This window comes from Natator depressus, chromosome 3 (genome assembly GCF_965152275.1).
Source record: "Natator depressus isolate rNatDep1 chromosome 3, rNatDep2.hap1, whole genome shotgun sequence".
NCBI classification, from domain to species: domain Eukaryota; kingdom Metazoa; phylum Chordata; order Testudines; family Cheloniidae; genus Natator; species Natator depressus.
In genome coordinates, this window is record NC_134236.1 from 57,269,158 (window position 1) to 57,282,640 (window position 13,483).

The 13,483-nt window shown below is 44.5% G+C and overlaps 1 protein-coding gene across 1 annotated transcript; it reads left to right on the forward strand.

Moving 5' to 3' along the window:
• The first annotated feature begins 6,159 nt into the window (after nt 1-6,159).
• LOC141983858 (uncharacterized) lies at nt 6,160-7,837 on the forward strand. Its single transcript, XM_074946847.1, has 2 exons — nt 6,160-6,697; nt 7,262-7,837. Exons 1-2 carry the CDS (start codon nt 6,175-6,177, stop codon nt 7,681-7,683), a joined length of 945 nt encoding a protein of 314 aa, XP_074802948.1. The 5' UTR covers nt 6,160-6,174; the 3' UTR covers nt 7,684-7,837.
• The last annotated feature ends 5,646 nt before the right edge of the window (nt 7,838-13,483 follow it).

The window sequence follows — 13,483 nt, forward strand, 5'->3', positions numbered from 1 at the left end:
TGGGAAGTAAGGCTAACGTAATGACATAGTAATGGTTGGGTTTTTTAAAATAAGCAAAGGAATGATAACATACCTCCCAACTCATAAAGTTTAGACAAGAAAATCCTGCTGGTAAATATCCAATTTAGCTTAATAAAGAGAAGGTTAAGAAGTAAATACATCACAGTCTACAAGTGCTTGCTTGGGGAGAACATTTCTAATAACAGAGGGCTCTTTAATCTAGCAGACAAAGGTATAACAAGATCCAGTGGCTGAAGCTGGACAAACTTCAAACTAGAAATAAGATGTAAATTTTTAATGTGAGAGTAATTAAATACAGGAACAACTTATCTAGGGGTGTGGTGGATTCTCTGTCACTTGAAGTCTTTAAATCAAAATATTAAATCAAATATTTCTAAATGATGTGCTATAGGTCAGCCAGAAGTTACTGTGTTTTGAGGTAGGAATTATTGGATGAACTCCCATGAACTGTTATACAGGAGGTCAGACTAGAAGATCATAATGGTCCTTATGGCCTGAAAATTTATAAATTTCCCAAACCCTTGTCCATTTTAATAGGGGACAGTCTGATCGGATCAAAAAATTGAAAGGTGTGAGTCTGGGCCCCTTGTTTCAGAAATAGCTTCTGCAGGACTGAGAAATGATGCTAAAACAGGATTCATTCTTAGAGGCTGGATCTAAATAATAGAGCCTTGTGAACAAAATAGGGATGATATATGTTTGCTTTACATAAGACTATGATTAAAACATCCCTGTGGCAGTTGGATGGAACTTCTCATCCTTGAATTCTAGACATTGACGTGACTGACTAATTGTGGGCCTTCAAGGTTAGGTATTAACAAATGCAGTCAGAAAAGCTATTGAATCAAGATCCTCATGGTGACAGCACCAACCAGGGAACTGGAGTCAAAAGAAACACAGGTTGAGTGGACTTCCCAAGGTCTCTGCTCCACTTCAAGTAGGACTGCAAGGACACTGAAATTTTGAGTGGATGGGGAAAAAAATCCTTTTTGGAACAGGTATTTGATCAATATACTTATTTATTTATCTATATAGTTCAATCTCTTTTAATTAATGGGTATCCGTTCAACAATAGCCATTTAAATCTGAAGTTTATCACATTGTGCAGGAAAGTTCTTTAATGGTTCCTGTCCCTCAATTAAGCTGAAAATATCCATGGACTTCTGAATCACTCTGATCCAGAAAAGCTATGAATGCTTTCTCCATGTCACAATAATCTATATATGGAAAAGGTGAGCAAGAACAAAAATGCTGAATAATCTCAGCCACTCCAGTTCCATGCTGTGGAGCTGTGGAAAGGCTCAGGGAGAAGAATGTATGGAAATGAGCTGACAATCACCAGTGCTCCACAACTTCTCTTTGTAGGAGTTGCCTCTATTACCCCATTCACTCAACAACAGGGGATTCTAAAATCTTTCTGCATAGCAAACCCAAGATGGAATAGTGATGGTTCAGTTTAAGGATCACTTTGCTTTGCTTTAAATAATAAAATAACTGGATTTGATGATCGGTGGGGAGTATTTCTTCCACCCTCGATGGCTCAACCAAAAAAAAATGGTGAAAGACTCCTGATTTCGTCATCAATGGTGAGGACCCTCTCCTCAATTACAAAAAGCCCTGGGTAAACCCTCCCTGCTCCTGCACATCCATTTGTTGTGCAGGGGATCTGAAGGTCAAAGGCTATGCCCAAAATGTCTGACATGTAATAAGAGTTAAAAGTTGCTGTAACTACATATTTTAAGAGTTCAGGATTGCATAGCTGCTCAAGAAGAAAGTTTGCAGGAATTTCCCCTCATTTGTGCTCAAACTTAGCCAGTGCCCTAACACCACTTCTAGCTATTCTGCTTTTATGAGGTTTCAGCCAATTCAGCTATCCCCAGGGACTTATAAAGTGCCCTCTGGAAAGGCAACCCAAGTTCTGTGGAAAGATGGGAGCCTTCAAGTCTGAATTTACTTTAGATTATACATCCTGTGATGTTGCACTCTATATGTTTATGGAAATATGCTTATGAGTGTAAATATGACATAACTGGATTATGCTTTGTGCTAGATATGTTATGTAATATATCTTTGCAAAGCTCATGATCTACTGAATATGTTCATCCTATTTGTATGCATGTATCATTTTCATATCTGAAGTTATGAGCATTGTCTCTATGCTTGTATTTGAAGTGTTTGCTGTAGAAAGCACATAAGGGAGTTTTGGCCAACATATTGTGAAGGGACTATTCAAGTAATGGGGAGTACTTAACTAACAATGGACTTTGGGAGACGCCAATCCACATCTGAGCTTTCCTGGGAACGTTCAAACTAATATGTAAACAATGGCATTGGCCTGCAAAAAGCTAAATGATTCATGGACATGTGACTTGCCCAGGTGGCTACAAACTCCATCTTGTTGCTGTGATTTTGCACAGAAGAACAAAGGCGTTTCCACCCACAAGAGAGAGAATATAAAAGACCCTGGAAGCCTCTCCATTTGGTCTTCAGCTGGCTCAAGAGATGGCCTCTCCACCCCAAAGAGATGCCTGAAAGAAACTGGAACAAAGGACTGTAATTATGGGGGTGTGAGTGATTGCTGGACCCAGGCCATAAACTACAACATTGGCTGAAAAGGATTGTACCTGAGATAACATCTAGTTTGAGAAGTTAGTATTTGTAACTAGATCCTTAGTGCATTAAGTTAGCCTTGCGTGTTTTGTTTTATTTTACTTAGTTACTTACCTTGTTCTGTCTCTTATTACTTGGAACCATTTAAATCCTACTTTTTATACTTAATAATATTACTTTTGTTTATTAATTAACCCAGAGTAAGTAATTAATACCTGGGGGAGCAAACAGCTGTGCATATCTCTCTATCAGTGTTACAGAGGGCAGACAATTTATGAGTTTATCCTGTGTAAACTTCATACAGAGTAAAATGGATTTATTTGGGGTTTATATCCCATTGGGAGCTGGGTGTCTGGGTGCTGGAGACAGGAGCACTTGCTAAGTTGTTTTCAGTTAAGTCTGCAGTTTTGGGCGTGTAGTTCAGGCCCTGGGTCTGTGTTGCAGCAGGCTTGCATGTCTGGCTCCATAAGGCAGGGTTCTGGAGGCCCAAACTGGCAGAGAAAACGGGCTCAGAGGTAATCTCAGCACACCAGGTGGCAGTCCCAAGAGGATCTCTGTGACTGAACCCATCACACACTCATGGTAATGTTTTAACTTTAACATTACAACCTCAATAAAATTATGACAATATGAGAATATTTAATGATTTTATCAGTGATTTGAAACTTTATTCACCTGCACATGACTGAAAACACCATTTGCAAATGCATATTTCATTTTTGCCTGATTCAATTAGTATTTTTAGTGCTGATTGTAGATAATTGTGAGAAATTACATTTAGACCAGGACAATATAATTAAAAAGCCATGAAGGACATATAAAATTATTAATGTATATAGCTTCAGAAACCTTATTTAGTTCATACTGTATGCGGGATGCTTCTCCTTTCTACATATTTCACATACTATTGTTTCTCATTCAGCCTGTGCACATCAAGGTTATTCTGAGATTAAGTTCAGCGCAGGACTGCTGGAGGTCATGTGACTAATATCAGTGTGAGTTAAACTTGTGCTGCTGAAAAGTGCAATGGGAAACAATGTTTCTTCTCTCCTTTCTATTTCCATCAAATCATAACGGGTTAGGTAAATGTGTGCTGGAAAAATATGAAAGAGCTCAATACTATATTTAGTTTTAAATTATACATGTATTACATCTAAGTCATGAAAAAAGCTAAGATTAGAGTGCAGTTTAACGGGATTAGTAAATCAGTGTCATGTCTCTGAAAGCTGCAGTTTGAAGGACAAGAAACCTAGTTTTTTTTTTACTATTGAAATGCCAAGGGAGGAAAATGACAGAGAATACAATGAGTTGATGTAAAAGGCAACCAGAAATAGAGGAATTCCAGTGACATTATGATCACCGTGGGACACGTGATCAGCCCCACAGCATCTGTAGTGCAGACAGTGAGTTTAGGTCTCACATGAAGGAGACCTCACCTTCAGGGGTGACCATGCATGGTTTATGCAGTTGCTCAGCCCACACAAATCCAAGAGCAGAGTCACACATTTCATCTCATTCAGGTGTTGAGGGGTGGTATTGGGGATGCATTAAGCATGGGCAGTGTCTCTCTTTAACTGCTCGTAGGGGACCTTCTGGACTGTCAGGTAAATTGAATGACAGACCCATTGCTGCTCAAACAGAGAACACCTAGACAACAGTACAAAACCAGAAGTTATACTGTGAATCTATACCAGAGTCCAGGGCTTATTGTTCTAAACAACCCCTCTCCTATGGAGACCAGTAGGGAAACACAGCCACCTGGCAACTTCTAATCCCACCCTTCCATCATGAATAATGCATGTGTATTAAAATTTCTGCTTCACAGTGACTATAAAAAGGTTATTGTGACTTTTCTTATAATATTATAAACAGATGTCACAGACATAAACACTTAATTTGTATATTAAAAAAAATTCAGATAAACAACATAATACTAGGAGATAATGACTGAATTTTAGATATGTCATTTAGATTCATGATTTAGCACAGGGATGGGCAAACTATGGCTTGAGGGCTGGATCCGGCCCATCAGGACTTTGGATCCGGCCCACGGGATTCCCACTCCCATGGCACCGCAGGGCTAAGGCAGGCTCCCTGCCTACCCTGGCCCCGTGCCGCTCCCGCAAGCAGTCGGCACCACATCCCTGCGGCCCTTGGGGCAGTGGGGGGCAGAGGGCTCTGCACGCTGCCCTCGCCTGCAGGCACCACTGCCCGCAGCTCCCATTGACCGGGAATGGGGAACCGCGACCCATGGGAGCTTCGGGGGAGGTACCTGCAGGCAAGGGCAGCACACAGAGCCCTCTGCTCCCCTTCCCCCAGGGGCCACAGGGATGTGGTGCCAGCTGCTTCTGGGAGCAGCGCAGGGCCAGGGCAGGCAGGGATCCTGCCTTAGCCCCGCTGCGCACTGCTGCCACCCCAGAGCTGCTCAAGATAAGCAGCGCCGGGCCGGAGCCCGCACCCCTCCTGCACCCCGCACCCTAACCCCCTGCCCATAGCCCTGTGCCGCACGACTCCTTCACCCCTCCTGCACCCCAATCCCCTTCCCAGAGCCCCCTCCCACACTCCGCACCCCTGCTGCACCCCAAACCCCTGCCCTGAAGCCCCTTGTACACCCCACACCTCTTCTGCACCCCAACCCCTTGCCCTGAGCCCCTTCCTGCACACTGCACCCCCTCCTACACCCCACACTCCCTCCCGCTCTCCACCCCCTGCCCCAGCCCTACATTCATGGCCCTGCATGCAATTTCCCCACCCAGCTGTGGCCCTCGGGCCAAAAAATTTACCCACCCCTGATTTAGCAGATTGTGTCACAGCATGTGAGTTGTGAAGCCTATAGTATTTTGTTACCAATTATCCTTTAGTAAGCAAATAATAATGCCCTGCCTAATACTAGGCTACTATTAGATCTGCTGGATTAACAATAATAAAATCAAACAGGGCTCTCAGTCAAAATGATGTTGAAACATAAAGCATTTAGGCGTTGTCTGTTGCAGGAAATGATTAAATAAATATTTATTTCAACACTGTCTATTTCATCAATCTTTTATTTCACTGATATGTGATTAAGGATTAATTCCTGAATTGCTTCAGTGCAGACAAACCTCTGCACCTACACAGAGTTAATTACAGCAGAAAGCCTAAGGGCTTGGCTACACTTGCGAGTTACAGCGCAATAAAGGAGCCCAGGGCGCCCTAACTCACTACCCGTCCACACTGGCAAGGCACGTAGAGCGCTCTGACTCCGCGGGTACAGCAGTGCTGGTACTCCACCTCGGTGAGTGGAATAACGTTTGCTGCGCCACTGCTGGAGCGCCGCAGCACCAGTGTGGACGCCCTAGTCCTGTAATGCACTCTGATCAGCCTCCAGAAGTGTCCCACAATGCCTGGGCTAGCCATTCTGGTCATCACTTTGAACTCTACTGCCCTGCCCTCAGGTGACCAGCAGTCAGACCCGCCCTTTAAATTTTCTGGGAATTCTGAAAATCCCCTTCCTGTTTGCTCCGCCAGGCTTGGAGTGCTCTCAGCGCATCTTTCCAAGTGACCATGCCTCCACGCGCCGGGCGATCCCCAGTATGGAGCAATGGCGAGTTGCTGGACCACATCAGTGTTTGGGGGAAGGAAGCTGTCCAGTCCCAGCTGTGCTCCAGCAGCAAGAATTATGATCTCTTCAGGCAGATATCAAGGGCCATGCTGGAAAGGGGCCATGACCGGGATGCACTGCAGTGCAGGGTTAAAGTGAAGGAGCTGCGGAATGCCTACCGCAAAGCCCGAGAGGCAAACAGCTGTTTTGGTGCTGCCCCCGCGACCTGCCGTTTTTACAAAGAGCTGGATGCAATACTTAGGGGCGACCCCACCTACATGCCAAGTACCACCATGGACACCTCAGAGGCCAGTGCAACAAGGCAGGAGGTGGTGGAGGAGGAGGAGCAGCAAAGCAGGAGCAAGGGTGCTCCAGTGGAGGAAGACACCTTGGAATGCAGCCAGGAGCTGTTCTCAAGCCAGGAGGAAGGTAGCCAATTGCAGCGGCTGGTGCTTGGGGAAGGACAAACGCCAGAGGAGGTTCCCGGTAAGTGGCTTTTATTTTGGGAAGGAAGTTATTCGGTGCGGGCTCCTGGGGCAAGGAGGGTTAGGGCTGCAAGCATGCCTAGATGCGGAATAGGGCATTGATGTGCTCTCTCACATTGCAGCAATCGGCCTCAGTGAGCTCTTCAAAGGCACTGTGCGTGAGGGGTGGGGGGACCATTGCTGCACACAGGCAAGCTGCATATGGGCCAGGGCGGAAGCTGCATTGCAGTAGAAGACGCTTCCCTTGTCACCCTCAGCAACAAGATATCTTCCAGGATGAACGCCTGTAGAAAATGTGGGGACAGTGTTCAGTATAGAGGCCCCCTGCCGCTGTTGGCTCTCCCAGAAGAAACCCAGAAGACAGTACAGCCATGAAACAATCAGTTATGCTTGACCCTGTGCTTACTCACCATTTTGGGGCTCCCGTGGGTTATGTGCACTCGCTTTGGGACAGGCAAATTATGCTATTGTGTATACTGTGCTTGCCCTTGAGTACAGGAGAATCATTGCTCTGTCTGGTGTGAACAATGCTGCCTTTGTCAAGTGTTGCATTTTGCCTTTACAGACGCAACCGTGAGATCTCAGCCATCTGTGTTCTCAACGGTCGAGAGGCTGCAAAGAATCAGGAAGAGGCCACATAAAAGCAAAGAGGACATGCTGCATGAAGTCATGCAGCATTCAACTAACGAAAATCAAAAAGTGCAAGAGTGGCGGGACAGTGAAAGGAGGATCTGCCAGGAGAATGAGGAATGCCAGCACAAAAGCGCAGTGCTCCAGCAGCAAAGCATGGATTGGCTGATGAGCATAATGCAGCGCCAAGCAAACTCTATCCAGGCATTCGTAGTCATGCAGGTGGAGCACTACTGTGCCCTCCCCCACTGCAGCCGTTGTCCCAAAACTCTTTCCCTTGTGGCCCCATGTCACCTCCAACCCACTTTCCCCAACATCCAGGGTCTTACCACCACCAGCTGCCTCCAACACCTGTAGCTTCACCACCCAGCCCTGAAAACTACAACCCTCACCCACAGCACTCAACCCCCATCACCATGCAGTATAGCCATCCTGAAGTGCAGCATGCATTGCACAGCACTCCAGACATATGCAAATCTGTGATTATACCATTATCCACCCACCCTACCCCACCCCCTTGCCCTTTGTGTTTCCCAAGCAGTTGTGTTGTGTTTCTTTTCAATAAATTGATTTATTGGCTTTGAAAACATTCTTTATTATTGCATAACCTTAGCCCAGGAAAGCAATAGGCACTGCAAGTCAGCGTATCATACGTAGCGAACACAGATTCCTACCACACTTCACTCCCGTGCAGGGCATCACACCAGACATTACTGTTGGCTTTCAGCCTCAGATTGCTCCCTTAAGGCATCCCTAATCCTTGCAGCCCAGCGCTGGGCCCCTCTAATAGCTCTGCTCTCTGGCTGTTCAAATTCAGCCTCCAGGTGTTGAACCTCCGAGTTCCATGCCTGAGTGAATCTTTCACCCTTCCCTTCACAAATGTTATGGAGGGTACAGCACGTGGATATAACCACGGGGATACTGTTATCAGCCAGATCCAGCTTCCCATACAGAGAGCGCCAGCGGCCCTTTAAATGGCCAAAAGCGTACTTCACAGTCATTCTGCACCGGCTCAGCCTGTTGTTGAACCGCTCCTTGCTGCTGTCAAGGCTCACTGTGTAGGGTTTCATGAGCCACGGCATGAAAGGGTAAGTGGGGTCTCCAAGGATCACAATGGACATTTCGACTTCCCCTGTGGTGGTGATCTGGTCTAGGGAAAAAGTCCTGACTTGCAGCTTCCTGAACAGGCCAGTGTTCCGAAAGATGCGTACATCATGCACCTTTCCGGGCCAGCCTGCGTTAATGTCAATGAAATGCCCAAGGTGATCCACAAGCACCTGGAGAACCATAGAGAAATAGCCCTTCCGATTAACGTACTCAGAGGCTAGGTGGGCTGGTGCCAGAATTGGAATATGCGTGCCATCTATCGCCCCTCCGCAGTTAGAGAAACCCATTGTGCCAGCCACAATGTCATGCACGTTACCCAGAGTCATGGTTCTTCTGAGCAGGATGCGATTAATTGCCCGGCAAACTTGCATCAACATGATTCCAATGGTCGACTTCCCCACTCCATACTGGTTAGCGACCGATCGGTAGCTGTCTGGAGTTGCCAGCTTCCAGATTGCAAGAGCCACCCGCTTCTCCACCATCAGGGCAGCTCTCAATCTTGTGTCCTTGTGCTGCAGGGTGGGGGGCGAGCTCCTCACACAGTTCCATGAAAGTGGCTTTTCTCATTCAAAAGTTCTGCAGCCATTGCTCGTCATCCCAGACTTGCATGACGATGTGATCCCACCACTCAGTGCTTGTTTCCCGAGCCCAAAAGCGGTGTTCCACGGTGGTGAGCATGTCCGTGAATGCCACAAGCAAACTCATGTCGTTTGCATTACTTGAGTCGATATTGTCGGAGCCCTCACTGTCACTTTGGATCTTAAGGAATAACTAGACTGCCATTCGTGACGTGCTGGTGAGACTCGAAAGCATACTCCTCAGCAGTTCGGGCTCCATTCCCACAGACTGAACGGGAAGACAGAGTGCGCAGTACAAAAAACATTGAAAGATGGCGCCAAATGTGGATGGAAGCAAAGAGAATGCTGGGATGCGAACCGATGCATCATGGGGCATTGGGACAGGACCCAGAATGCCCCGAGCCCCCCACCCCCTTTGCACAAGCCACAGTGCCAGAATGGGAAGAGGTGCTGTGTGGGATAGCTGCCCACAATGCACCGCTCCCAATGCCGCTGCTAGTGCTGCAAATGTGGCCACGCCAGTGCGTGTGCAGCTGTCAGTGTGGACAGACTGCAGCGCTTTCCCTACTGCGCTCTCCGAAGGCGGGTTTAACTCACAGCGCTCTACATCTGCAAGTGTAGCTGTGCCCTAAGTGTGTAGTAAAAGTATTAGAATGAATAAGAGGTTGTTATATGTAGTGCCACCTGCTTTATTTTTTTAAATAAAAGATACATACAAACACTATGTTGAAAGAACATTAAGTTTGCAAAGTCAAACATTCAAAAGTTAGGAAATGTCAGAATTACGATTGCCCATGCAAAATACAGGTTGTATCGGGAAGTCAAGATCTGTGGGGCCTGGAGTGTGCTCAGTGAAGACAAAGTCAGTAAGAGCATGGAGCATGCTCAGTATCGACGATAGCTCAGTGGCATTATCCTTGCTCAGTGCAGATGGAATGTTCAGAGATTTTAGCAGGCCCTAAACTGCTGATTTTCAGAGGCTTATAACTTGGTCAAATCTGGGTAGATGCTCATAGGGTCCAAGAGATACTTTTCGTTGTCCTTATCACTATTCTGTTGCCAAATATCAAGGCCCTGGCTCCAAACCCTGGAGGTGCTTCTTCAAAGAAATGCTTGGAATAATTTTTTAACTTTAGCAAAACTATCTCCCTCCCCAGCCTCATTCTTAGAAATAGTTGAGCTGTTTCTGCTGAAACTTTCCCCAAAAAATCAGCGTGATACAGAGAACAAGTATGAAAAATTTGAATCCAAGCAGTTAAAATTTCTCAAAGTTATGAGAAACTTAAACAGGAGTTTAGAATGGAACATTTTAGAAAACTGATAAAATACAATGTGACCTTTCCCCTCCTCTCAGCTCGTTGTCCCTTCCTCTCCTTCCCCCGGTCACAGATACAAAAGTTTGTCATCTATTCTCATCCTCTAATCCATCCATTTAACTCAGTGACCCCATCCCATCTCCTGATCTCCCTTGTGCCTACTCTTATCCCATTCTTTACTCTTCTCCTTAACCTTTCGCTCTCATATGTTTTCCCCCCTCAAAATACAAACATGCTTTAGTCTACCCCATTTAAAAAACAAACAAACCCCTACTCTTAACCCCATTTGCCTATCTAACTATTGCTCCATCTCCCTTCCGTCTCTATACTCATTGAATGTGCTGACTGCAATCACCATCTGGAGTTCCTCTACTTCAGTTCCATCCTAAACCCTCTCCAGTCTGGCTTCCACCCCTTGCATTCCTCTGAAACCCTCTCATCAAAATCTCCAATGACCTCTTCCTAGCAAGAGCTCTGAACCTGTACTCCAGCCTCATCCTCCTTGACCTATTGGATTCCTTTGACATAGTTGACCATGCTCTTCTTCTTGAAATCTTGTCCTCACTTGACTTCCATGACTTTGACCCCGCCTGCTTCTCCTCCTACTTCTCCAATTGCTCCTTCAGCATGTCCTTCAGAGGATCCTCCTTATCCCCACTACAGGGAAGGTCCACAGGCCTCTGTCCTTGGTCCCCTTCTTTTCTCCCTTTACCCAGAGATAAGGTGTAATCTCATTCACAAACACAAATGCAACTACCATCTCTATGAGGATGAATCACAGATCTACCTCTCTATTCCAGATCTTTCTCTTTCTGTCCAAACTAAAACCTTAGCCCGTCTCTCTGATATCTCCTCAAGAGTGCCTGGTTGTCAGCTCAAGCACAACATGGCTAAAATAGAGCTTTTGCTCTTCCCCATCAACACTCCACACTACCTCCTTTCTTGATCACTGTGGACAATACCACCATCCTAACTATCACATTGGCCTGTAACCAATCATCTTTGATTTGGGCCTCTCTTTAGGCCTTGTCTACACTGAAGCGTTTTGTCAATGGAAGTTATGCCAATGTACAGTCACTGCTGCAATTAAACCGCTGTTGCATGTCCATACTATGCTCCTTGTGTTGGTGGAGCACATCCACAGTAGCAGCTCTTGCATAAACACAGAGAGCAGTGCACTGTGAGGAGCTATCCCACTGTGCAACTGGCCACAAAATCCTTTGGGAAGGTTTTGCAATGCCTTATGTGGTAGGTACAGCGTCACATGATGAAGGTTTCTCAATTTCATCATTCTATGGGCATCCTACTAGACTGCTTGCTGCATTTCAGCTGCCCTGGTAACCTGCACCCCTCTTCTCCATCATATCAAACATGAACAACTTGTCTTCCCTTTCAAGGCCCTTCACGATCTATCCCACCCACCTATCATCTCTCATTTGGGATTGAAAAGTCAACACTTGCCTCTGATTGGCTCATGATGTAAGTGTCCAACACACACTTGTTAAATTTTCAAACAAGCACCTTCATGCTTTTCCCCATGCTAAACTTTGCACTTGGGAGAAATTCCCCATAAATATCTACAAAGCTACCTCATTATTTTCCTTCAAAACCCTCTTAAAAACTCTACTTTGCTGTGAGGCATACAGAAAAGTTGACAATGATTAGACTGCTGGTGTCCTGGGACCACTGCCTCTCATGTGGACCAGCACTGTCTCATTGTTTCCTTGTACTCCGCCATCTATCTGTATTCGTTATCTCTTTAATTATATTTAGACTATAAGTTCTTTGGCACAGGGGCCGTCTTTTTGTTCTGTTTGTACAGTACATAGCACAATGGGGTCCTAATCCATGACTGAGACTCCTAAATGCTACAATAATAATTATCATTAATAAAAATTAATAATATAATGTAAAGTGTTCAGCAGGTTACTAGGGTGTTGTTACCAGCTCTACCTATAATTTTATCTTTACATTGTTTTAAAGAAATTTATCTTTTTTCCCAGTCTACTGACCCAATCATTTGAGCATGTGAATAATATTACTCCCATGAGTTGTCCCATTAAAAGTAAATAGGACTACTCACATGAATACAGTTTACTCACATGCTCACGTATCCTCCAGATCAGGCACTCTTTTTGTATATGAGCAAAGTCCAGTAATGCAGTAATATTTAAATCACAATAGACTCTAAAATTAGATTGTTTTAAATTACATGCATCTACAAAAACTAAGACAATGCAGTTGTTTCTATTATTTCTTAACATTCCAATAGATGTCCTTCAGCATTTACAAATTGCAACTCAAATATTGCTGTGTTGTGCTGAAATTGATATTGACTAGCAACTGGCTATACACAAAAAGTGAAACTAGTGTACTTTAATTGTTCAACCTAATATAGCTGCAAAAAATAAATACATTCAGCTGAAGAGTAAATTATACATTTAAAAGTATTTCTGTTTTAATAATCTAAGATGTAATTAGTTACAAAGACATTTGTTTTTTAAAATTTAAAATATAATTTTTAGCCTACATTGTCCCTCTGCTTTGTGTGTGTGTTTTTATTAATTATTTTACAGTACCCATTAATGTGATTGGTCCTCACAGAAGGCAAGTCCCTTCCATGAAGGACTTACAGTCTACATTGCAGTCAACAGGACTCTGAGCGGGAGTAAAGGTCAAAGCTACTGGATCCCACTGCAGATCAAGGTTTAAGTGGTGGACCTGACAAACAAGTGAGAATATAATATACTCCAGGAAGATGCAAGGGCAAGGACAAAAATGGGTTATGGAAACGAGGCCTGGGTCCTGCACTCTGAGTGGAATCAACTTTTGGATTGGGACCTACGACTATGCAACAACTCAATTTAGGTATACACTTGTCTTGATAGTTCAAAATATGCCTTTTTTTTCTATACCCACTTGCTTTTCTTGTATATGTACTATACATTTTATGTGGCCTGCTTTGTTTTCTCCTTTCATTCTATAACTTTTACTTCCCTCTAAAACTGTTCACTTTGTAAGTTCAGTAATTTATTTTCATAGTCTGTTACCTAAATATTATATGGTTTTGAATTGTTCATCAGAAAGGTAAAGTTTTTGTAAGTAAAAATAATATATTATTTTTATGTACTTCTGTATATTGAAGCAAAGCAAAAG

Coding starts and splice junctions, on each gene's coding strand:
- LOC141983858 (XM_074946847.1), top strand. CDS start 6,175: ATGCCTCCACGCGCCGGGCGATCCCCAGTATGGAGCAATGGCGAGTTG. Junction 6,698..7,261: donor AACGCCAGAGGAGGTTCCCG/GTAAGTGGCTTT, acceptor TTGCCTTTACAG/ACGCAACCGTGAGATCTCAG.